The following is a 26171-nucleotide window of genomic DNA, read 5'->3' as shown; positions in this document are numbered from 1 at the left end:
TCATTCATTATTTAAATAATGAAACACTGCATCAGTTAAATATTTTTTCATGTGGTGTTTGCATATGTGTTGTTCTGCATCTCTTGAACTGTAGTAATTTATTTGAGGTTATCTGGTACTGTGCTTCCTCAGTCATATAGAAAACCACACACATGCAAACTATCACTCTTTTTTTTTTTTTTTTTTTGTATCACAAAAGATACGTACATAAATATTGCACTTAACAACGAGAATAAATCCTTGAAACACGTTTTGCTCAGCATGATCATATACATAATTCGCACTGTGTTTAAACCGAAAACATTAGAGCAACGCAAAGTGAATGAACCTGACAACTAGCACTACAAGCAACCAAAAGATGAAACACTAAATATAGTTCGACAGAGGTGTGACAATGATTACAACAATCACAAAACTGTACATGCGCTCTAGAGACAGTTAGGAGACGGTTGTGATTAATCATGATATCTTTATTCATATGAACTTACTTACACCTGTAAGCTATCACACAGAGTAGAGTTTGGCAGCAGCAGGAGATACAGCATGAATAGTCAAATTTTTACTTCTTAACCAGTTTAAATCTGCTTAGTAGAGGTCTCTGGTGTCAAGACACTTAACCATGTAATGTTTGTAAACACTATTTGACGGCCAACATTATGCCAGTGTCATTTTATTTCAGTTTTTTTCCCCCCACAAACATTTTTTCGTAAAGCGCAAATTTCAGGAAAATTATAAATATGTTGATGCAAAATCGGGTGTGAAATAACATTGTGGACATAGGAAATTTGATGGAAGCGATAAAAAATAATGTAAATGGCAGGGAACCTAAAATGGGGTTTTACTGTACTTAGATATTTTACTACGAGCATGAAGTGAAGGTTGTTATAACATTTTTATTAACAAGCATCTTGTAAACAATGGCACCAAATTCAGACTATTTTAGGTTAGCTTGTGCATATTTTGCACCTTACAGGAAAGTGCAACCTGTTCAAGAAACCCATCAGCTCAGCTGAAGAAACTCTCATAACACTTATTTTCTGATGTAATACACAAATTTTTGGCTAAAATTATTTTTTCACTTTATCACAGTTCTAATAGTTTAACAGCACTTAACATTTTAACACATCATGTAACATTAAACAATTCCTCATAAGAACGAATGTTTTCAGATGGTAATTGAACCCCTTCCTGCAACATGCTGTCACATTTCTTCTTTACGGTGAAAATGGTGAAACATTTGGAAAATAGCTGTTTATTAACACCCTTGCGTATCATTTAGCTAATAACTTCTGCAGAGTACTGAATCACTGTGATAAAAGTCCTTGCACGGCTTCCGTCACAACACTTGTCACTGGTGTAGTGTTGCAACAGCACCTGCACCAGCTATGCATCGCAACCAGAGAGAGAGAGAGAGAGAGAGAGAGAGAGAATTTAATATCAACTGTATTTATTCAAATGTCAAGCTGCTTTTAAGAAATTTACAAAATTAAACACTTTAATTTTATTTTAAAAGGAAAATACATCATGCTCCTAAGTTCATCATTCTCAAATAACGTCACTCTGTTTTGACACTTTTAAACTTATCAGTTTTCAGTTTTATATACATCACTTAATTCCTAAATTCCATATGCTTTTTTGACTCAACTAAAATAGTTGGGTGGGGTGTTCTCATTTCCATACAAAGGTTCGGTAGAAATAAATTTATACATTTCTTCATAGGTTCCTCTAGGTATTTTATTTTAAATTTTGTGGATGCTTTCTCCCTTTCAGTCTGTCTTTCTTTTCGAGCAGAAGATACATCTTGTCCTCAACACTCATTTTCTTCTTCTTCTTCTTCTTCTTCTTCTTCTTCTTACGTGAACTTGAGCCACTGAGATCAAGACCTTTGTTGATGGAGCTGGTATCTCTCTCATCTTAGGCTTTCCCTGGTTAACTGATATAGATACAATTTCTATATTGTGTCTGGAATCAGTCACAATGTTTGAAACAAGGGTATCAGTCTTTAGTTCTAACTAAAAGAGTCAAATATCAGAGACAGATTTGCAACACAATATTTCCTGTTTTCCAACTGTGATGGTGCTGGAACAAAGCACCCTTGTACTTTTGATGCTTTAAATCTAAAGACAGTGCGCTGAGAGATTAGCTCACAGAGCATTACTCTTTGTGAGTGTTTCATTGTAATTTGCTTTGGATAGGCACCATACGACAACACTAGGTAGAACACCACAGTTGCACGGCTTCCGTCACAGCACTTGTCACTAGTGAAGTGTTGCAACGGCACCTACACCAGCTGCGCATCGCAACCCAAACTCACACTGTGCTTGCGTGAGCACGCAACCCCTTCCGTTGCAGAGATTCTTATCACTGTCACAAACTGCTGTCACACCTTGGACAATGCACCTTAATATGACAGAATGGGATTCATATAAGAAATACTTACAACTTACGTCTATCTGATGTTAAAACTTAAATAAGAAACCCAGTAGACTTCGAGGAAATGGCAGATGAAGTAACAGCTGCTATCATAGCCTCTTATTTAGAAAGCTTTCTGTTGTGACTCGCCGATCTTTCAAAGGGCCGCCGCGCAGTTACGCGCGTCCTCTACATGCGGTGCTGTCTGCCAACCATGCAGCAGCAGTGCCACCTAAGCAGCCAGCAGCCGCTAGACTCAGACTCAGTTCGGATTTGACTGTTAAAGTGTACACACGTCTTACTTTGTTTACTTGATCTGTGACTTAAATGTATCGTGTCGCCCTTGAAATATATTTGTTAAACTTGACATTATAACAATTGGCGACGAAGTAGTGAATTTTTCGTTTTCATCGTTGACCCACAGGTTTCCATGGCTACTTTAGAACAACTATTGCAAGGTCTCACTGAACAGCAAATGCTTCTCACAAATGCGATTCATGATTTCATCGGAGCATCCAATGTGGGGCGTCTCTCGTCGTTGTCTCTCCCTCCTTTTCCTACTTACGACGAGACGGCGGAATACTGGTCTGATTACAAAAAATGTCTTTGACAGCACTTCTTGGCATTTCATGTCGCGGACGACCAAATATGTCTTTGTTCCTTTCATGGATTTCACCTCAAATGTATCGGTTGTTGTCGCAATTGGCTCCTTTGAAAGATTCTGCGTCTTTGTCCTTTGCTGAAATGTGCTCACTTCTGTCCGTATATTTTCAAAAGCATACGCACGTGATAGCCTCTCATGTTGCCTTTTATCGTTGTCAAAAACAATCGAATCAATCCTATCGCGCTTGGGCTGCTGAACTTCACGGCCTCAGTCGAAAGTGTCAATTTGTTACTGACGTTCACAAAGAATCCTACGCTGATTCCATGGTACGGGATGCTATTATCCGGTTGGCGCCCGACAAAGAAGTTAGGCAACGTGCCCTTCAGTTGGCAAATCCGACTCTAGATGAAGTCCTATCCATCACTCAGTCTTTTGAAATTTCTTGCGCCACTGGAGCGCAAATAGAGGCAGGGGGTGATGTCGGGGACGTACAACCTCTGTGCGCTGTTGCCGAAGCGTGCGGCGTGTCCCCGCCGGCCGATGTGGCCGCAGTACGCTCCCAAGTGCAGCCTCGGCCTAACCGTAAACCACCCTCTAAGGAACTGCAGCAAAACCCACAGCAACTTCCTTCACGTCTGCGGTGTTGTACGAAACATTCATGAGAGGATTGTCCCCAACGTTGGGCCGTGTGTCACAAATGCAAAAAGAAGGGTCATGTGTCATCCGTTTGCAAATCCGATTGCATACCTGATGTTCATGCACATGACGCCGACTCTGCTTCTGTGTTGTCTGTCAATTGTACTTCTTCCATTTCAGGGAAGTTATTCCTCACTCTCCAAATACTTGGTCGGGATGTTCGCATGCAGGTGGATAATGGTTCTGCTGCCAGTATCATCAATTCTCAGACTTATCTTCAGTTGGGTTCTCCAATCCTGTCACCTGTCACTAGGCAATTACGGAATTACAATAAACAGAAGATTTCTCTCTTGGGACAATTTGATGCTGAGGTATCTTACAAATCTGTCATTCGCACTGTTCCCATATTTGTGGTCGACCATAGTAACGCAGAGAATCTTTTTGGTTTCAATGCCTTTCGCGTTTTTGGGTTCTCCATAGATGACTGTCAATATCGTCTCTGATGCTACTCCTTATGCTCAACTGGATTCCTTGTCGACGACATTTTCGTCCCTTTTTTCTCCTGGGTTCAACTCTCTCGGGATGGTATTCGTCTGCTTCAGCAAACTGTCACTGCGATCGATGCCCTTCCTCACCCTACATCTGTTAAGGAACTGCAGGCCTTCTTGGGGAAAATAGCATACCATCACAAGTTTTTACCGTCTGCTGCTTCGGTGGCTCAGCCATTGCATCGCCTGTTGCATAAAAAAGCGCCTTTTCATTGGTCCGCATCATGCAATGCGGCTTTCCAGAAACTGAAGGCTATGCTGAAACAGGCCCCGTGCCTGGCTACTTATCGACCTGGCCAACATCTTGTTCTTACTCTGTTTACTTGATCTGTGACTTTGATGTACTGTGTCTTCCTTGAAATGTATTTGTTCAACTTGAGGTTATAACAAAAATATACTACATTTTCAGAAAATGGCTCTGCATATTACTTGACACTGATGGGGCTTTCAGCGACATGACCTACAAATCCACAGTCAAAGCTGCAGAAGTGCATGGAATTAAGACCATAATATGTACGTGGATTAATACCAAGCTGAGTGGACGGAAGACAGAAGTCATCATGATGGGACGTGAAAATGGTAATCAGCACCACTACAGGGAGTACGCACAATATGTCCCCACAACTGTGAAAACTAGAGGTGCATCAGCTCATTAAGGAATATGTGTGTCAAGGATACACAGACAATTTAGTCATATTAATACCTGGCAAATTTGTAACTACTTATAGAACATTGGCACAATAAGCTCTGAACATTGTGCAAAATTGGTATAGAAAACAGGATCTAACTGCTATTCCCAGCGAAACTGTTGTTGTACAGTTTATGAGAAAGCGTATCTAAAACACTTACTGGAGCCTTATGTGCTTCAACAAAATTCTACAAATAGGGGGGTGCGGTGATGAATCCAGGGATAACCATGGATGTGAAACTAACATGCACCCCTGACTTAAAGAACACATGTTGCAAGGCAAGACTTGCTCCAATGTACATTAGGACAGCCTGTGAAAAAACTGGCGTCCAGGCCCAAGAGCATTAACTGGATTTACATCTCTGTAACAACACATATGATAATTTATGAGGCTAGAGTACAGTGGAGTAAAGTAGAACAGAAGGCAGCTGCTAAGAAGCTCAAGAAGGTGCAGAGAAGGTAGCTGCTAAGGAGCTCAAGAAGGTGCAGAGAAGGGCCTGCCTAGCCATAATCGGTGGAATTAGCAGCACTCCCACTGCTTACTTCGAGACTACGTTGGACATTCTCCCATTACATCTTACAGCTACAATCACATACAGGTTAAAAACTGGAAATCTTTAGGATTTTGGTCCTGTGCAGATCAGTTATCTGAGCACCAGTCAAATTAAGACTACTACTTAAGTCATTAAAAAAAGAAAAAAAAATTAAACAATCAAGGTCAAGTGAAAGGAGTACACAAGACTATAAATTTATACTGTTTCAATAGTTGGGATATTTGTCTAATTTTGAAGTTGTAAATGAACAGAATTCAACTCACGTAGTTTAAAGGTTTGGTAATAGGCAGACACATTTAGGTTGAGAAGATACTTCAGTGGTCACAGATTAATCATTTCATACAGAACAACTCAAATTTGAACCAATAGCAGTGTACAGAAGAGAGATTGTAATCAGGAGACCCAATTGATTACCAGTGCAGACCATCATCTGCTGAGAGAGTTGTCTGCTAGTTAAAGGGGAGAAGGATTCTGTTGTCTTGGGTGCTGGTGACAGCATGTGCAACAATTTCAGGTGCGTGCTTGAGTCTACTTTAGAGTCATCAAACAGTTTACATTGCTGACTGGCAATTTTATCCCTGAGCTACAAAAATTATTACTTACTTAAATTCTCCACCTTTACACAAGGGCTTTCAGAACTGTTGAAACACAAAAATATTTCACTATTAGCTGCTTCTTTCACAAGCAGGATCAATTACCCACATTTTATTGTAACCTATAATTGGGAGTAGTAGTTTATCTAGAAGCCGATGCCTGACGTAGTTGAGAATTGTTGCTACCTTATTAACTGGCAGAGACAGGAATATACGGCAACTCGGCTGCAGCAAGTATACTGATTTAAAATAAAAAATAAAATTTCAACTTTCCTTATAACATAACAAATAGAAAAGCCTGACCCTTTTATTTGTTAGTAAGACCCAATCATATGATGATAAAAAAGTTATGATCAAAGGATACAAAAGTGCTTCACAAAGTAAATATGTGAAAAGAAATAATACTCATTTCACTGATAAATATATTTTCAATAACTACAATCAATATATTAACTAAATAATGAAAAAAGCATTCACACTCAGATATTACTTAAGACATTACTCCAGTAAGAAAGACAGACTGCATAATGGAATTACACGAACACTTTTTCAAAAACCCATAACTGTCTCCTACTCCAATGGAAGAGTTTGAATTTTGGCTCAAAGGTACCTACAACCTTCCTCTGTAATGGCACTAAGACAAGGTGTCCAGAGACCTCTCCCTTGGGCTCAGCAATGCTTCAATTACAAGACACCACGATGGACTTGTCACATGATAACAAGGTTGACACTACCACTCTTATCCACATTTCACTGCTGCTTTTTTCGCCTCTATGATGGAGGTCAGAATCACGATGGCCAGCCATTGGAATCAGATGGTTTTCTTATGAGAGCCCGAGGGTAACATTTCACACACACTGTCACTAAGAACCAAATGAAAAAGTCTTAAGGAGTAGCATAAGGTTGTCAATGAAAACACCCCTTTTCTTGAAACATTGATTCCCACACATTTTGCAGTGAAAAATAACAGTTCGCAGTGCTATGAGCAAAATGACTATATACTTGACAATCTTTGGCACTGGTAACTCCTCCTAGGTGATTCAACCATTCTCGGCAGACATCACAAGACAGTAACCCCACTTAATATGATCACACCCCTTTCAATTACAGATGCAAATGCAATTAAGCTCTAGTGTACAGGGTGGAACCACTAGGGAGCATTCAAAACCATTCAATGAAATATGAACATGATCAGTAGCAGCAAAGGGTCCTTATGTTTTTTCAGTGCTCCTGTTTCATGTCCTCCCGTGACGTGATCACGGGGAGGGGGGAGGTGTTGACACAAATGGTTGCTCTAAGACCCCCCAGTTTGGCAAAACCCTTTGTGGCACCAACCCACATCAACTGAGTATTTTCAAAATTAGCATTGACAGAGAAAACCTGCAAAATACTCCTAGGTGACTGCAAGCGGGCAACTAGCCTTTGAGATGCGTAAGCCAGTTGGGTAGGTTTTCTCTGTAATGGTACATTTTTAAAGTTGGGTGGGTACCACTGAAGGTTTTGCAAAACTGAGGGGTACTCTTTGCCATTTTATTCTCACACATGTCAATGTTACAGCCCTCTTTGATCATGTCACTGGAGTGAGCAACAGGAGCACTGAAAAAGCACAAAGACCCTTTGCTGCTCAGATCACATTCAAATTTCATCAAAAGATTTTGAACTGTACCTACTGGTTATAACCTGTACACAAGAGCAAAAATTTAGTCACATTGCACGCAGAAGGGGTACGATCACTTTCAATGAGGATTCAGCCCCACAGAGAAGGGTTGAAATGTCTGAGGGTGCAGGCAGTGTCAAAACAATCTTCCTGCTGCTTGTTGCACTGCGAACTGTCATTTTTTACCGCAAAATGTGTGAGAATCAGCGTCCCAAGGAAAAGGTTGGTTTCACTGACGCCCTTTATGCCACCACCTGGCATCCACGAGGCCTTTTCATTTTGATTCTGAGTGGTGGTGGTGTGTCTGAAACATTTTCCTTGGCCACCCATAAGCAAACCACCTGACTTAAATGCTGGATATTGCAGTTTTAACCTCCACTACAGAGGCATCAAAAGCATGGCTGAAATGTGGGAAGAGGGGCTATCACGACCTTCACATCATGTGACACGTTCAATGTGACATAATTAACCCACTTTACACGTCAAATGAACTTCTCATCAGTGATATTTTTTGTATGTGTAGATACCTTGCTGTTTTCAGTGTCAATGAACACGAGGTTGAAGTCACAGGGTGCCATGCCTTCGCACCATTACAGAGAGAGGTTGTAGGCACCCTTCAAGAAAGTTCAAACTTATGCATCAAAATGGGAGACAAGTACTGGGCTTCGTAAAAGTGATACTTTAATTCTGTTGCGCAGTGTATTTACAGACTGTTTACACCTAAAGAATAGTTATGTACTGTCACAAAGGAAAAAATCAAACTAGAGAGCTATAGGGCATACTTTGAGGCAGTACATATTCCAATATTTTATACAAATCTAGCCACCACATGGGTCTACTGTTGAGCTGTCTCTTTGTGATACATTGAACACTCTGTCTTCCACTCACTTCTTATGGTTTCTGTATGTACTGCCTAGTTTCTGTATGTACTGCCTAATGACTGGTCTCACCACAAAAGTATGATCTTGAACGAGAGAAAGGGAGATGATGCAAGTAAGCCACAAGGAGGATGTAGATACAGAGGAGGGAGAAATGTAAGAGGACATGCAAGTGGCCACATAGAGGCTCCTGAACAACAGTAAATACCAGAAAGTGTAAGTCACATAAGTTTCTCTCTCTTCAATTTGTGATTGAATTTAATTTTAATTAGTAAAGTTTAAAATATACCTGCCATAAATGAGTGCTCTTCTCCAACATAATGTTTCTGCATTTAGTCTGTTTGTAAACAAATTTGCACAAAACAATTATTTCATTGATTCATTTGTGACTATTGGAATAGTTTTTATAATTTAACAAAAGAACAGCCACATTACCTTTTATGACTTTTTGGTCATACCCTGAGAAGACCAAACTTTTCATATGTTCTGGAAGACTATACTTCTCCATCTTCAATTTAAGATCTGCTGTCAGCTCCATCAGCACCTTTCGCTTTCTCTTGTTTTGTAGCTTTAACAATCTTGGAAAAAAAGACAATTGTTACACTGGTATTACTAATGATAGTCAGTGGGCAATTTAGTCAGTGGTATATTTACCTTTCCTTATTTTTGTTCTTTACATGTGATTGCTCCGCACACTTGGTCTGCATTTTCAAATGTTCGTCTAATATATCATTCATAGATTCTAGTTTTGTTAATTCTTCCTCATCCTTAGGTCTTCTAACTGGATGCATTACGATCCCTGAAAGTGTAAATACTGAGTATTTGATATCATTACTTGTGAGGCAACCACTACCAACCACATTCAATGAGATTAAAACAGTATTGCAAAATCATTCATCATACCAGCCCTTTTAAGATCATTTTTCATTGCAATTAATGTAAGTTTGTACAAGTATTGCACATATTTTTCTCCTGAAGGCATAAGGAAAAATGATTTAACCACTTTTGGCAGGTTTTCCTCTGGATATTCCTGAGCAGAAAAGAAAAAAGAATAAAATGAATAACAAACCTATTACGGATGCAGGTGTAATTAAATGAAACAACATACTTACATCACTTATATCTTTTGAAAAGCTGTGGACCTGAGAGTAAAAACTATTTTCCCTTTTCTTGTCTAACATGATGTAAAGCAAATTCTGCTTGATGTTGTATTTATCTCCATCAATGAGAGAGAAAAGGTAACAAATTAACTCATCTGATGCCCTCTTATTTGGCACTGAAAACAGATTCTAAAAAAAAAGAGAGGATATGAAAATACTAATGTTTCAACACAAGTTTTGAGAAAGAAAAAAGATAAGCTAGCTTGTACAATACAAAATCCCTTTAAAATCAAATCTCTACAATTACTTCTTAAATTAAACTAATGGAAAATGAAGTTTCACTTCTCCTTGATCTTAAATCTAACCTGAAAGTACATCGCCAATTACCAACCCCAATGACAATCAGTACAGGAATTACTTACAGGCCCACTATAATTTTTCTTACTCATGTGCTCAAGTAGACCTCTACTAGCCATTAATTTTAACAAAATTCAGATAGCCTGCAAAATGCCACTAAGAAATAAGGAAGACCAACAAAAGTCTTGTCTGAAGCATTACATACCTGTTTGTCATTTACTGCCAGAACGAAACAAGTTGAAGCTTTTATGAGAAAGTAATGTCAGCATTTCAAAGAGAAGCAGTGCAGCTTACTGTTGAAAATGTTTAACCACTTATTTACCAACATATGATTTGTTATTAGGACACTCAACAACAATAATCAGTGATTTTCCTTAAATAATCAAATGTAAACGTGAAAAGGCCTCAAACTGTGCAAGTGAACATAAAGCCTCATAGCACATTACATGCACTGAAAGCTCCTATAGATAAGAATGATGGTAAATCATTTGCTAGAACGGGACTCTAACCTGGGACCTTTGTTTTTTTTTTGTGTGGGGTTTAAGGGCACTCAGCTACTGAGGTCATGAGCGCCCAGTCACTGTTGTTAGAGCACAGATGCAGATAAAATAAGTAAAAAGGTTAGATGTCTTTGGACAAGCCAGTCAAAGTTATAAAACGCAGAACACGAGCAGCTGCTCGAGCGTCATCAGCTAAAATATCCGGTAAAGTAGATGGCAGGGACAGGACAACACGAGATTGACTAAAGCGGGGACACGACAATAAAACATGGCGCACTGTTAGTGCCTGACCACAAGCGCACTGCGGGACTGGGTCACCGGAGAGCAGGTAGCGGTGGCTAAACCGGCAATGCCCAATCCGCAACCTGGTCAGAAGGACCTCCTCTCGCCGAGATGGTCGGGAGGAGGTTGCCCAAGCAGTTGGGAGCGGTTTTACTGCCCGGAGCTTGTTTCCTTGGAGGGATGACCAAGCATCCCGCCACAACGACACAAGCCTCTTACAAACATCCCCACGAACGTCAGATGACGGGACACAATGGGAGGCTGGCCGAGGCAGGAGGACTGCAGCCTTGGCTGCAGCATCCGCAGCCTCATTACCAGGCACTCCTACATGTCCGGGAACCCACAGAAAGCTGACAGGAGAACCATTATCAGCGAAAGAATGGAGGGACTGCTGTATCCGTTGAACCAAGGGATGGACCGGATAGGGAGCTCCAAGGCTCTGAAGAGCACTGAGTGAGTCAGAGCAGAGTACATACGATGAATGGCGGTGGCGGCGGGCATACTGAACGGCCTGATGGAGAGCAAAAAGCTCGGCCATAAAGCTGGAACACTGGTCGAGGAGCCGGTATTTAAAGGTGGCGGCACCGACGACAATGGCACAGCCGACACCATCGTCAGTTTTGGAGCCATCGGTGTAAATAAAGGTGTGACCGGCAAGTCGAGCACGAAGTTCGACAAACCATGAGCAATACACTGCAGCCGGAGTACCCTCCTTCGGGAGTGAGCTGAGGTCGAGATAAATATGAACCGGAGCCTGGAGCCAAGGTGGTGTCAGGCTCTCACCCTCTCTGAAGGTGGTAGGGAGGGCAAAATCCAATTGTCGAAGCGGGTGACGGAAGCGGACTCCGGGGGGCAGCAGGGCAGACACATACAACCCGTACTGACGGTCGATAGAATCGGCGAAGGAGGACTGGTAAGAGGGGTGGTCGGGCATAGACAACAGCCGGTAGGCATACCGACACAGCAGGGCAGGCATACCGACACAGCAGTACGTCGCGCCGGTAGGTCAATGGTAATTCGGCAGCTTCAGCGTAAAGACTCTCGACAGGACTAGTGTAGAAGGCTCCGGTCGCAAGACGTAACCCCCGATGGTGGATGGAGTTGAGACGGCGTAAGAGAGATGGCCGAGCAGACGAAGCTCCCATAATCCAGCTTCGATCGGACTATGGACCGATACAAGCAAAGCAGGACAGTGCGATCCGCTCACCAAGATGAACCACTAAGAACTCTGAGGACATTAAGGGAACGTGTACAATGGGCCGCCAAATAAGAGACATGCGGAGACCACCACAGTTTCCTGTCCAATGTGAGCCCTAGAAGCTTAGTTGTTTCCACGAATGGGAGAACAACGGGACCGAGATGTAAGGATGGCGGAAGGAACGCTTTATATCGCCTAAAGTTGATACAAACCGTCTTCTCTTCAGAGAACCGGAAGCCATTTGCCACGCTCCATGAGTATAGGCTGTCTAGACAACGCTGAAGGCAGCGCTCCAGGAGGCACGTTCTCTGGGCACTGCAGTAGATCGCGAAGTCATCGACAAAGAGAGAGCCTGAGACATTAGGTGGAATGCAATCCATAATTGGATTGATCGCGATGGCAAAAAGGGCTACGCTCAAGACGGAGCCCTGAGGCACTCCGTTCTCCTGGAGGAAGACGTCGGACAATACGGAACCCACACGTACCCTAAACTTTCGATCTGTTAAAAAGGAATCAATAAAAAGGGGCAGGCGACCGCGTAGGCCCCACCTGTGCATAGTGCGGAGGATACCTCCTCTCCAACAGGTATCATAAGCCTTCTCCAAATCGAAGAACACGGCTACCGTTTGGCGCCGTCGCAAAAAGTTGTTCATGATGAATGTCAACAAGGTCACAAGGTGGTCAACAGCGGAGCGGCGGCGACGAAAGCCGCATTGGACATTGGTAAGTAGCCGTCGAGATTCAAGAATCCAAACTAACCGAGCATGAACCATGCGCTCCATCACCTTACAGACACAGCTTGTAAGAGAAATGGGGCAGTAACTAGAAGGAAGGTGTCTATCCTTCCCGGGTTTGGGTATGGGAACAACGACGGCATCACGCCAACGCATGGGGACCTGACCTTCGGTCCAGACGCGATTGTAGGTACAAAGAACGAAGCTTTTGCCCGCCTGAGAAAGGTGTGCCGGCATCTGAAAGTGAATGGCATCTGGCCCCAGAGCAGAGGACCGGGACAGTGCAAGTGCACGTTCGAGTTCCCGCATAGTAAAGGGGGCATTATAAGTTTCCAGATTCAGTGAGTGGAAGGAAGGTCGCCGAGCCTCTTCTGCCTCTTTCCTGGGAAGGAAGGCAGGGTGGTAATGGGCGGAGCTTGAAACCTCGCGAAAAAACGGCCGAAGGCGTTGGAGACAGCCACAGGATCAACGAGGACCTCATTACCTGAGGTCAGTCCAGGTACTGAGGAGTGGGCCTTAATGCCCGACAGCCGGCGCAGTATGATGTATCATGCAGCGTAACTTGCTGTGACAGTGCGAGAGAGAGACAAAGATATTGTTGATTACTCTGTGGCGGTCAGCGCTCACATAATTATTCTTAGGATATAGAGTTCTTTTGTTCTTGTTAAGAGTAATTTTGAGGGGAGGAGAGCCATTCTTGTGATGTAAAAAATCGACGCCATTGCGAGTTTTTTTGATTCACATTGTAAAATATAAGTGCATATGGAAGGAAATCAGTTAATAGAACAATAAAATATTGTTCATTTTAAGAAGGTACGTCTTATTATACACCCAGCGATGTACTGCTATTGTGATTTACTAATAAACACCAGTTGAGAACAGTTCCGACGGGAGCGTTCAGTTCTAGTGAAATAGTTCGATGTTTTCTTCGGAAAAGAAGTCACTTCATGGATCATTCAAATCCACAATAGTAACTGGACATTTCTCAGAACTGAAAGCAATCTGATTGCTATGCAACAGAGCCCCGAAGAATATTTCTCCGTACTTTGGTTACCACTTTCAGCTCAACACGGTATCTGCAGCATCTGGAGCAGATTTCAACAACAGCGGAAGCGTGTAATCGCCATCAGTTTCACACACCGCCCTGTGTACGCTGTATGTATTTACCCACAACAGTGAACATACAGTTACTCACACACATAGAAAGACAATACTAGGTGGTGTGGGGAAACCTTTCAGTATAATGGCCCTGTAGAGCTAAACAGTAATTAGCCTAGTAAGAAGAGGAGACATTATAAATGTCTACCGTTAGACAGGACACGATCGTGATACAACACTCATAGTGAACCTGCAATATAAATATGTTAGTAATTTAGTAATTAATGTTTCATTGTGTGTATATATGTCTAGTTTTATAGAGTAACTACATTATGGTCCTTTGTATGTTTCATGCTAACGCTAACGTGCGGGAGTATCTTGTGAAGAGAACGAGTGCGCCGTCCCAGCAGCCGAGCAGAAACTTCAAAAAGGCCAGAACATTTGAATTACTAGCTTTCTTGAGCATTTATGCATTGTAGTGACCCTTCATATATAAATTTTCTAAGTATAAATAGTGTTGCTATATTACTTTTACTAGAATTCCAGTATTTCAGTAGATATAGTAAGACAATATTTTGTGTGTTATCTATGCACTGTTTTTGTGTCACATTGTAAAGTGTACGTTAACAGCATTAGGACATTAACGTTTTTGCGTGTGTAAAAGTATAATAGTCACTTTTGTAGGACTTATTTAGAGGAGAAACTGTCAATTGCTCATTTACATGGTGATAACGAGATCTATGTTCAAAGCCAATAAGCAAGCACGCATCACAATGCCACAAAATGAATTAAATAGTGTGAATGCATCGTCAACTAGTGCCACAGAATTTAATACCGCCGTAGTTAGCGATATGTCGATTACGGCTGAGCAACCAGCAATAATTAATGCGCTCACGCCGTCGACACAAACGGTTGCTAGTTCCGACATTCATATGTCGAAAGAAGTCCAGAGAAATATGCAGCAACCAACAAACAACATGAATTTCATCTCTGACACAGACGCGTGCGAAAACGAAATGACTGTACCGAAAATTGTGTCGGTACAATCCTCATTAAGCCCAGTGCAATCGCCAATTGCTGAGAATACCGATTTGTTATCCCAGCTGATGTCAAGTTTGACTGTCATAACACAAGGGATTAAAGCATTGGAAACCACGCAATCCACGTTTGCAAATGACATGAATCGTAGATTCCAGGCATTGGAAACCACGCAATCTAATCTTGCAATGGCACAATCCACGTTTGCAAACGACATGAATCATAGATTCCAAGCATTGGAGAGTGCGCAATTTAATTTGGCTCAGGAGCAATCTAATAAACTAAAAGAAATAAATGATAAGATTACTGAAAAATTCCAGAGTTTGGAAACAAAGCGGAGTCACTTGATTACCAGTCAGGCACAACTCATAGTTACACAAGAACAACAGTATCAGGAATTAACAAATACAAAGACATCTTATGTCGTCAAGATACACTAAATCATCAAGTGCAAGAAGTTATTCATGTACAGAACACTATTGCGCAAGACGTGAATACAATTAAGCACGATAACGAGCAAGCTGTCATTGAGCTTACTCGGAGGATAGACACACTCAGTCTCGAAGGCGAGAAACACATAGAGAAACTTTTCAATGAACATAAGATCGCATTTTCTAAGGACATTGAAGATTGGGCGAAATAGCAAACCGAGACAGTGCGAAATTATGCTGACAAAACCTTGAAAGAAACAGTTTCTAACGTGCAAGTTAACAACGAAGCTGCACAAGAACAACTTAAAGCAGAAGTTAAAGAGATTAAGAAGAATATAGGAGATGAATTTCCTGCTTGGAAAGCAAAAATAGAAAATACATTAAAAGCATGCCAGCAAGGTCTAGTTAATACTAGAGGGGCACATACTACTTGCAGTTTATCAAAAGCAGACATTATTCCTGATGAAACCAGTGAAACCGAATCCATGCAACAATATCCATGTATTGGTGCATATTTACGTAATCAACCAGAAACAAATTATCGAGATTATCATTCACCGCGTAGTAGCCACCAGAATACACCTGTGACTATGAATGAAGAAAAAATGCTTAAATATCGTCAATTCCAGATATTTATTCCCGAAAGGAAGTCGATCAATCCCGTGGTATTTATCAAGCAATTTAAAGGGATATTGCCGCGAATGTGGACTGAGCAACAAAAAATTATGTACGTTGCAGGATTCATACATGGAGATGGATCGATGTGGGCGTCAGAAGCATCCGATTGGTGTCAAGATTATGACCAATTTGAACGCGCTTTCTTGCACAAATACTGGAATAAGGGAGTACAAGAAAGACTATGTAAGGAAGTTTTTGACCCACAACCTTTTTCTTTCAAACATGGATCTCTAAGAAAGTATTTCGAGAAGTATATAAATAAAAGTAAATACTGGAATGAACCAATCCAGACGCAGGATATCATTCGAATATTAAAGGGCAAACTTCCACTTGAAGTTAAGGAAAAACTTCTACATGTGCCTGAACAACATGTGGAAGATTTTCTAGCCACATTGGATTCAATAGACATTCTGTTCGAAGAATCACGTGTGCGTTGTAACCAACCAAGTTACCAACCTAACAAATACAATAGTAACAACAAAGAGTATGGAAACAAACCTTTTGCACACAATTCACCAAACCCACAGGTGAATTATTTCCAGAAAAACATGAAATCATGACCAACAATGTGAACAAACATATAAACGGAAATGGAGGAAGAATAATAAGAAGAGGAAAGGATACTATCAAGAATGGAATTATCAGCAAAAACGCCGATATCAGCAACCAACCCAAGAATATCACAACCAACCACAAACTTCAGGTTGGGTACCAAATGATAATGCAAATGAATGGAGAAATCAACCACCAATAATAACCGACGTAACGGAGCAGACATCTACTAATGATGGACAATCGTCAAACTAAACTCGACTGTCAGAAGCCCCGATGGTGCAGTCGAGGAAGTTTTCAGGGGCGAAAATTCAAGCGTCAATTTTTTTCGGTACAATGATGGCAGATTATTAATAGAAGAACTTCAGCAGGATATGATGCCTTGTCAAGAGGAACATATCACTGTACCTGTTGCAAAAATTCAGGCGGCGATTGAAGGCATTACTGTGCAAGTTACTCTAGATACAGGAGCAGCAGTAAATGTCGTTTCTGAGAAGTTATTTCAAAGAATACTTCAGAAAGCAAATCCACCGATTTTTCCTGTTCAATGTTGTAGAATTGTAGGTCCTACTGGTCATAAGTCTTCTCAGGTTAAAGTGCAGACTCAACTCCATTTAGATATAGGAAATGTAGCTATAAATTGCACGTTCCTTGTAATAAAAAAATTGGTTGAGGACTGTATCCTGGGTATAGATGAATTTAGAGAGAGAAATTGGCATATCGATTTTTCTCTAGGCCGTGCCAGTTTTACAATAATGGATCAGAAACATCAACTGAATCTTCTCAGGGAATATAGTACCCATGGAAAGTATTGTCAGGGACAAAAGCTGCAAATAAAGTGGATACATAGCAAACCTGTACGGTATAACCAAATTAATTACTTGCAACCAGTTTTAAACCCTGAAGATATGGTATATGAAAAGGTGCAAGAACCTGAATTTTTGCAACAACACCAAAGAAAGCAATTATATGATCTTCTACAGGAATATCATGAAGTCTTTCAAGAAAGACCTGGTGTAATCAAGGGATACACATGCCATTTAGATGTGATACCACACCAAGTTTTCTGCCGTAATTTTTATCCAGTACCGTGGCACCAACGAAAGGCAGTTGATGCGGAAATCCACCAGATGCTTGAATGGGATCTGATCGAACCTTCGACGAGTCCATACTGTAGTCCGCTTCATGTTGTCTCGAAAAAGGGAGGAAAAGTTTGTCTCGTGCTAGACGCATGGCAGATAAATAAGATTATCGTGCCCGTGCGAACTCATCCGGAAAATATCGATGAGCTAATTCAAAAGTTCGAGGGGATGAAATACTTCACAAATATTGATTTGAGAAGTTCATTTTGGCAGGTGGCTCTAGACGAACCATCAAAAAAAGTACACCACATTTGTACATGCAGGTAGAAGCTATCAATTTAAGGTTTTACCTTTCGGGCTAAACGTGAGCTCAGGAGTTTTTATAAATGCTCTAGATTATGCATTGGGACCTGCACTTCGAAGCAATTTAACTTTATTTGTGGACGACATGCTCATAGCTACGACCACATGGGAGGAGCACGTTGATTTATTGAGAAGAGTGTTAGAACGTTTCAAGGAAGCAGGCATAACCGCAAATCTGCAAAAGTCCCATTTTGCTCGAGATAAAATCAAATTTTTGGGTCATCTTATAAATGGAAAAGGCATCTTACCGGACTACGAGAAACTAAAGGCAATCAAAAACTTTGCAGTTCCAACAACAAAAAGACAGTTAAAGGGCTTCCTCGGAGTTGTCTCTTTTTTCAGGCGTTTCATTCACGACCACTCTATTAATGCAGAACCGTTGTACAGCTTGTTGCGCAAAAATACTCCGTGGGTGTGGACGCAACAATGTCAGAATGCATTTGAAGCAATAAACCATGCCTTAGTCAATTCACAAATATTATATCATCCAGATATGAGCCAAGAATTCGGTTTAATGGCAGATGTTTCGGAAATTGGAATAGATTCATGCCTCTTCCAAGTAAAAATGATAGATAGGAAATCAACTTTCTGTCCAATAGCTTTTGCTAGCCAGCTCTTAACTGCTTGTGAAAGAACATATACGACTACCGAAAGGGAAGCATTGGCCGTAGTCTGGTCATTTAAGGAATTTTACTATTACTTATATGGAGCGAAGACAACAGTATACTGTGACCACAAAGCGTTAAGTTTTTTGCAAACATGTAAATTATTACATCCAAGATTAGCAAGATGGACGCTCTCACTCCAAGAGTTTCATTTGAAATTAAATACCTAAGCAGACAGGATAATTTCATCGCTGATCCACTGTCTAGAATGCCACATGGAGATTTGTCAACTATCAACATCACCGGCAATCCGTCCGAATTTAATGTTCTTATAATGACTGATAGAATATATAGGAAACGTTTTCTTGACATGTGTAAGAACATGGAAAAACTACAGAATGAAGATCCTCGTTGGCATTCAATAAAGGAAACTTTAGCAAAGCCTGGAAACGATGATCTGAAGAGACTGTACAAAGTTGAGGACGACGTCTTATTTTTCAAAGGGCATCTTGATTCAGATAATTGGAAGGTGTGTATTCCCGAGAAGAATGAGAATGACTTAATTTTGCACACGCACATCACTTGGGGACATTTTGGAGTATTAAAAGTGTGCTCGGAAGATTCAAGCGTATTGCTACTTCCCAAACATTCGCAGGAAAGTGCACAGACAGTTAAGGAAATGTAAAATTTGTCAGCTAGCCAAACCAGGAAATTTTTGTGTGAAAGATTTCCTACATCCTATTATACCCACTAAACCGCTGTCAATCATTTCAGTCGACGTCTGTGGTCCTCTACCATCATCAAGGGGAGGATGCAAATATATTGTAGCTTTTCTTGATATATTAACTAAGTATGTCAAACTTTATCCATTAAAATCAGCTACTGCTGCATCCATAGCCAAGAAGCTGGTCAAGGATTATATAGTCAGGGTAGGCAAACCAGAGGCTATTCTTTCTGACTATGGGTCAATGTTCACTGGATTTCGTTGGAGGCAAACATTAGCCAGGGGTATAAAACAAATTCTAACATCAGTGTACCACCCTTAGGCGAATCCCGTGGAACGAATTTTTCGTGAATTAAACCGGTTCATGAGAACATATTGCCACAACCAGCAACCCAAATGGATCGATTATCTTCACGATTTTCAGGAAATTGTAAACAATATGCCACATACTATGACAGAATACACCCCATACAAACTGATGTTTGGAAAACAGGAACAGAATGGCTGGATTCGACCAATTCCTAAAGTAGCTATTAACAAAATAGACCTACAAAATAAAGTACGACAATCCTTACTCAATATAATGGACAAGGCAAGAAAAAGAAAAATATATTTTGACAATCGACTTGGAAAAATAAAAACATATAAAGTGAAAGACCAAGTTTTAGTAAAAACTCATCCTAAGGCTTCACTTATACAGAGGAAGAACACAAAATGGCAATTATTGTATCAAGGACCATTTGTGATTACCAAAATACCCCATCCAGGAACTTATGTTTTGAAGGATGTGAAGAATGGAAAGGTGAAAGGAATGTATCCTCATCACTTGTTAAAGCAATTTCATGATGACTGAAGATTCTGAAGATTGAAAATACTATTCTTATCAAATAATATTGATTAGAGAATTTTCATTAAACCTATGAATCATACTTAGGATAGTTTCTTTCTTTTTTGCAATTTAGTAGTTAGTTTTTATTTTCAGGCATACTGTACGAGAGATATGCAGACATTATGTATTGGTTTTCCACTGTAAGGATAAGTTTTCTTTTCAGTATGCAGAGAATTTAGCTATAGTATGAATGATTTCTTTTAAAATTTTTTTTATATTAGTAGATAGTAACTTCAATCACGTTTCACAATGCATAATGACCATGGGCTAGTGACTCAAATGAATCTGGTCTATGGCAAGATATATTTTCTTATGTCAATTTAAAAATGTCAAGTGTATGTTTGTATTTGCTTTTTTTACTCGCTGAGCTGAAGTCATGCTGTTCGGAAGGGGTAACCCGTTCTCAGTTTTAAAAGGACGCCTATTACTTGGTTTCAATCTCTTGTGATGAACATTGTCTTTATAATTGTACTATTGTTGTAACATACCTGTGTATGTAAATTATGTTATGTCAATTGTTGCTCGCGAAGTTACCAAGTGAGCGAATGCCTTTCAGTTATAAGCACATCAACAAGTGTTAAAGTCCATCTGAAAGATGACGAGCATAAGTTGACATGGCAGCACCAGTTGGATTTGTGTATAGTGCATTATAGGGTTGTTGATAGAAATGAAGAACACCTTACGACTTCCGAATATTTCGAATTCAGGACAGACAATTAGAAAGAACTTTAGATTAGATTCTATTTCAGCTCAGCATAGATCAAATACCTTTTCCACGGAACTTACACTGACTTATTTTCATGTTAACCATATGCGGAAAACCATAATACCCACGAGGAGACGGTGAAATGGGAATAGAATTCAATCAGTTACCCAGAGATGACAGATAGAAGGGAATCGTAGATGGACATAAACCAACGCGTCGACGGTTCACCTCAAGACACAGAAGATTAACAGTGTCGTGTTTCTTTTGTGAACAGTGTTTAAATTCATTTAAAAAAAATCCATATTGTAAATATTTTTTTTTATTTTCCATTGTAATTCAATTAATTTTCTTTGCAAATGAGAAATACAAGGATGGTAAATCTACCCTGAGGTTTTCCTTTGTGGGGCTTGGCCGAATGGCTAGATTATCCGTTTGAGACATCCCAAGGCGAGTGACAGAAGCTTTGAGTGATGATGAAAAATGTTTCTGATCACATCTCATGCCATCCTCGACAAATGAATAAAAGCAAGCATGTAAGCTATGCATATATGTTGCATCAGGAATTCAGCACAGGCTTTGTCAGCAGTATATGCACCCAAATCTATAATTTACATTTAGATAGTCATTCACTAATACCAAAATATCTTAAGAAATACAGTCGACATTAATACTCTAGTGGACATTAATACAGCGTCATAAACAATCACCGATATAGTGTTGTGTGAACGCTCTTGTTTGTTTTTGCCCAAAAAACGTTCGTCCACAAGAGGGGCATATATGATGTATCATGCAGCGTAACTTGCAGTGACAGTGCGAGAGAGAGACAAAGATATTGTTGATTACTCTGTGGCGGTCAGTGCTCACATAATTATTCTTAGGATATAGAGTTCTTTTGTTCTTGTTAAGAGTAATTTTGAGGGGAGGAGAGCCATTCTTGTGATGTAAAAAATCGACGCCATCGCGAGTTTTTTTTATTCACATTGTAAAATGTAAGGCATATGGAAGGAAATCAGTTAATAGAACAATAAAATATTGTTTGTTTCAAGAAGGTACGTCTTATTATACACCCAGCGATGTACTGCTATTGTGATTTACTAATAAACACCAGTTGAGAACAGTTCCGACGGGAGCGTTCAGCTCTAGTGAAATAGTTCGATGTTTTCTTCGGAAAAGAAGTCACTTCATGGATCATTCAAATCCACAATAGTAACTGGACATTTCTCAGAACTGAAAGCAATCTGATTGCTATGCAACAGAGCCCCGAAGAATATTTCTCCGTACTTTGGTTACCACTTTCAGCTCAACACGGTATCTGCAGCATCTGGAGCAGATTTCTACAACAGCGGAAGCGTGTAATCGCCATCAGTTTCACACACCGCCCTGTGTACGCTGTATGTATTTACCCACAACAGTGAACATACAGTTACTCACACACATAAAAAGACAATACTAGGTGGTGTGGGGAAACCTTTCAGTATAATGGCCCTGTAGATCTAAACAGTAATTAGCCTAGTAAGAAGAGGAGTTATTATATTATAGCAGGCCACCCCAGACGACAGAAGCCGGAGTAAAACTGTTAAAGGAGCTGGTGGAAGAGGCCCAACAAGCTTTTTTGCTGTCTTTGATGACTCTACGGCATTGCACTCGGAGTCGTTTGTATCCAATACAATTCGCCAACGTAGGATGGCGGCGAAAGGTGCATAAAACACGTCGTCGAGCAAGGATAGCGTCTCTACAAGCCTCGTTCCCCCAGGGGACGGAAACGCGACGTGAAGAAGAGGTAGTACGAGGAATGGAACGTTCGGCAGCATTGATGATAACAGCCGTGAGGTATTCGACCTGACTGTCACAACTGAGAAAATTGTGGTCCGGAAAGGTCGCCAGGGAGGAGTAAAGTCCCCAGTCAGCTTTCGGTATGTTCCAGCTCAAAGGACGTGGGGATGGGGTGTGGTGCAGGAGACGAACGACACAGAGGAAGTGGTCGCTCGAATAGGTGTCAGAAAGGACATACCACTCGAACCGACGGGCAAGAGTGGTAGAACAGATCGAGAGGTCCAAGTGGGAGTAGGTATGAGTAGAGTCCGAGAGGAAAGTCGGGGTGCCAGTATTGAGGCAGACAAGATTGAGATGGTTGAAGACATCCGCCAAGAGGGAGCCTCTCTGACAGGATGCAGGAGAGCCCCAAAGGGGATGATGGGCATTGAAGTCGCCAAACAATAAAAACGGCGGAGGAAGCTGAACAATCAGGTGCATCATGTCAGCCCGACTAACTGCAGATGACGATGGAGTGTAGATGGTGCAAACTGAAAAAGTAAAAGCAGAAAGAGTAATACGGACAGCTATTGCTTGGAGTGGGGTGGTCAATGGGATGGGATGGTAATAGACATCGTCCCGAACAAGCAACATGACCCCACCATGAGCTGGGATACCGTCCACAGGGGTGAGGTCATACCGCTCCGAGGTATAGTGGGTAAAGGCAATACGGTCAGTCGGGCGCAACTTGGTTTCCTGGAGACCAAGGACGAGCGGACAGTGCAGGCGGAGGAGCAGTTGTAATTCCTCCCGATTAGATTGAATACCTCTTATGTTCCAATGTAACAAGGCCATCGCTAGTCAAAAAAGAGGGGGAACGAGACGGGGGAAGAACTGGTCACCTCGACGGCCGCGGAGGGCCAGGTTTCGAGGGAACAACGCTACAACCGGCGGGAGGCGGATCCTGTTCCATCGAGTCGTCGCCAGCTGCGGCCGCTGTCCCTGGTGGTGTAGGAGGGGCAGCATCACTTGCCGACGAGAGGCCAGCGAGCGCCTGGCAGCAGAGCGTCCCGGCGAAACTGAGGACGGCCAGGAGCAGCGACTCACGGATGGAGTGTCAGACGAAACGCGCCGGGGTGGATTATTTTTTTTTTTTTTTTTTTTTTTTTTTTTTTTTTTTTTTTTTTTTTTTTTTTTTTTTTGGGCGCAAAACTGCTATGGTCATTAGCGCCCAGCCTGTGACTTAGGAATCAGTAAAAAAAAACGAAATTGAAAACCAGCAGCAATGGCAACAAAGTCATAAAATTGGAGAAACTAAAAGCAAAAGGAAGGCTTAAAACTCCACTACAGAAAGGGGTTGGTTGTCCCCAAAAAAAGCTTCAAATGACTGACGACATTTCACTAGCATTAATAAACTGGAGAACGCGGTCGGCTGAGCGCGTGTCATCTGCTAAAATCGACGATAGATCAGGCGATAGCTGTACACGGGCGCGTAACGGATTAAAATAGGGGCATTCAATTAAAAGGTGTCTTCCGTCCACAGCTGAGAGCAGTGGGGACAGAGTGGGGGAGGATCGCCGCTTAAAAGATGTCGATGGCTAAAAAGACAGTGCCCTATCCGGAGTCTAGTTAAAATTACCTCCTCCCGACGACGCGTTCGGGAGGAAGAAGTCCAAGCGCAAGGAAGAGCTTTCACTTCCCGCAATTTATTATTGGGAAGTGTTGACCAATGCGCGTGCCATAAATGAACAACACGACGACATAAAATGCTCCGTAGATCGCAGAAAGGAATCGATGGAATAGCTGCTGGCCGAGGAAGAGAGACTGCAGCCTTGGCTGCAATATCGGCCACCTCATTTCCATAGATACCAACGTGTCCCGGGAGCCAGAGGAACGCCACTGAGACGCCCCCCAGGTGGAGCAAGCGCAGACAGTCCTGAATCCGGTGCACCCTCTGGTGCACCGGATAAAGAGCTTCGAGACTGAGGAGAGAGCTGAGAGAATCTGAGCAGATAACGTACTGTATCCGCTGATGGCGGCGAATGTAGTGGACAGCCTGGAGAACAGCGTAAAGCTCCGCAGTATACACCGAACACTGGTCGGGAAGCCGAAATTGATTTGGGGTGTCGCCAACAATATAGGCACTCCCTACACCTAACGATGTTTCCGAGCCGTCGGTGTAAATAAATGTGGCGTCCGTCATTTGTGCACATAGAGCAGCAAATGCCCGACGATAAACAAGTGTAGAGGTACCATCCTTGGGAAATCGACAAAGGTCACGGAGCAGGCAGATCCGGGGACGGAGCCATGGCGGTGCTGTACCCCAAGTTGTCAAGAATGTTTTAGGAAAGCGAAGGAAAGAGAATGGAGCAGTTGACGGAAGCGGACTCCCGGGGGTAGTAGGGAGGAGGAGCGGCCTGCATACCCTACATCAAAGGAGGCGTCGAAAAAAAAGTCATGGGCTGGATTAGCAGGCATGGAAGACAGATGGCTAGCATATCGACTCAGAAGGACTGCTCGCCGATTGGACAGCGGAGGTTCAGCAGCCTCAGCATAAAGGCTTTCCACAGGGCTAGTGTAAAAAGCTCCAGACACTAAACGTAATCCACGGTGGTGGAGAGAGTCGAGACGCCGAAGAATAGACGGCCGAGCAGAGGAGTAGACTATGCTTCCATAATCCAATTTCGAGCGCACTAAGGCGTGATAGAGGCGGAGAAGGACCACTCGGTCCGCTCCCCAGGAGGTACCATTCAGGACACGGAGGGTGTTAAGCGATCGCAGACAGCGAGCCGAAAGATAGGAAACGTGGGAGGACCAGCACAGTTTTCTGTCAAACATAAGACCCAAGAATTTAGCGACGTCTGAAAACGGAAGGTTGACAGGACCTAGATGTAAGGAGGGCAGAAGAAACTCCTTACGTCGCCAAAAATTAACACAAACGGTCTTACTGGGAGAGAAACGGAAGCCGGTTTCGATGCTCCGAGAGTGGAGGCGATCGAGACATCCTTGAAGACGTCGTTCAAGAAGGCTGGTCCGTTGAGAGCTGTAGTAGATCGCAAAATCGTCCACAAAGAGGGAGCCCGAGACATCAGGAAGGAGACAACCCATAATTGGATTTATAGCGATGGCAAACAGTACAACACTCAGCACGGAGCCCTGGGGTACCCCGTTTTCTTGGGAGAAAGTACGGGAGAGAGTAGTGTTCACCAAAACCCTAAATGTGCGCTCTGCCATAAATTCGCGAAGAAAAAGGGGCAGTCGGCCCCGAAAGCCCCAAGAGAAGTGTGCGGAGGATGCCTGTCCTCCAACAGGTATCGTATGCTCTCTACAGATCAAAAAATATTGCTACCGTTTGGCGTTTCCGGAGAAAATTGTTCATGATATAAGTGGAGAGAGCAACAAGATGGTCAACTGCAGAACGATGCTTTCGGAATCCGCATTGGGCAGGTGTTAAAAGACTGCGGGATTCCAGCCACCACGCTAAACGGTAATTCACCATACGCTCCAAAACC

The 26171-nt window shown here is 41.9% G+C and overlaps 1 protein-coding gene across 1 annotated transcript in view; it reads right to left on the bottom strand.

Moving 5' to 3' along the window:
• LOC126203719 (uncharacterized) overlaps positions 1 to 26171 on the bottom strand; it is a 171460-nt gene that overhangs the window by 120459 nt on the left and 24830 nt on the right. Inside the window, exons 3-6 of the mRNA XM_049938094.1 lie at positions 9683 to 9859; positions 9474 to 9600; positions 9225 to 9369; positions 9006 to 9148 (exon numbers count right to left, since the gene is read on the bottom strand). Coding sequence (XP_049794051.1) covers positions 9006 to 9148; positions 9225 to 9369; positions 9474 to 9600; positions 9683 to 9859 — 592 coding nt within the window. The remainder of the gene's footprint in view (positions 1 to 9005; positions 9149 to 9224; positions 9370 to 9473; positions 9601 to 9682; positions 9860 to 26171) is intronic.

Source organism: Schistocerca nitens, chromosome 9 (genome assembly GCF_023898315.1).
Source record: "Schistocerca nitens isolate TAMUIC-IGC-003100 chromosome 9, iqSchNite1.1, whole genome shotgun sequence".
NCBI lineage: Eukaryota > Metazoa > Arthropoda > Insecta > Orthoptera > Acrididae > Schistocerca > Schistocerca nitens.
This window is presented reverse-complemented; position numbering and strand designations above follow the sequence as displayed.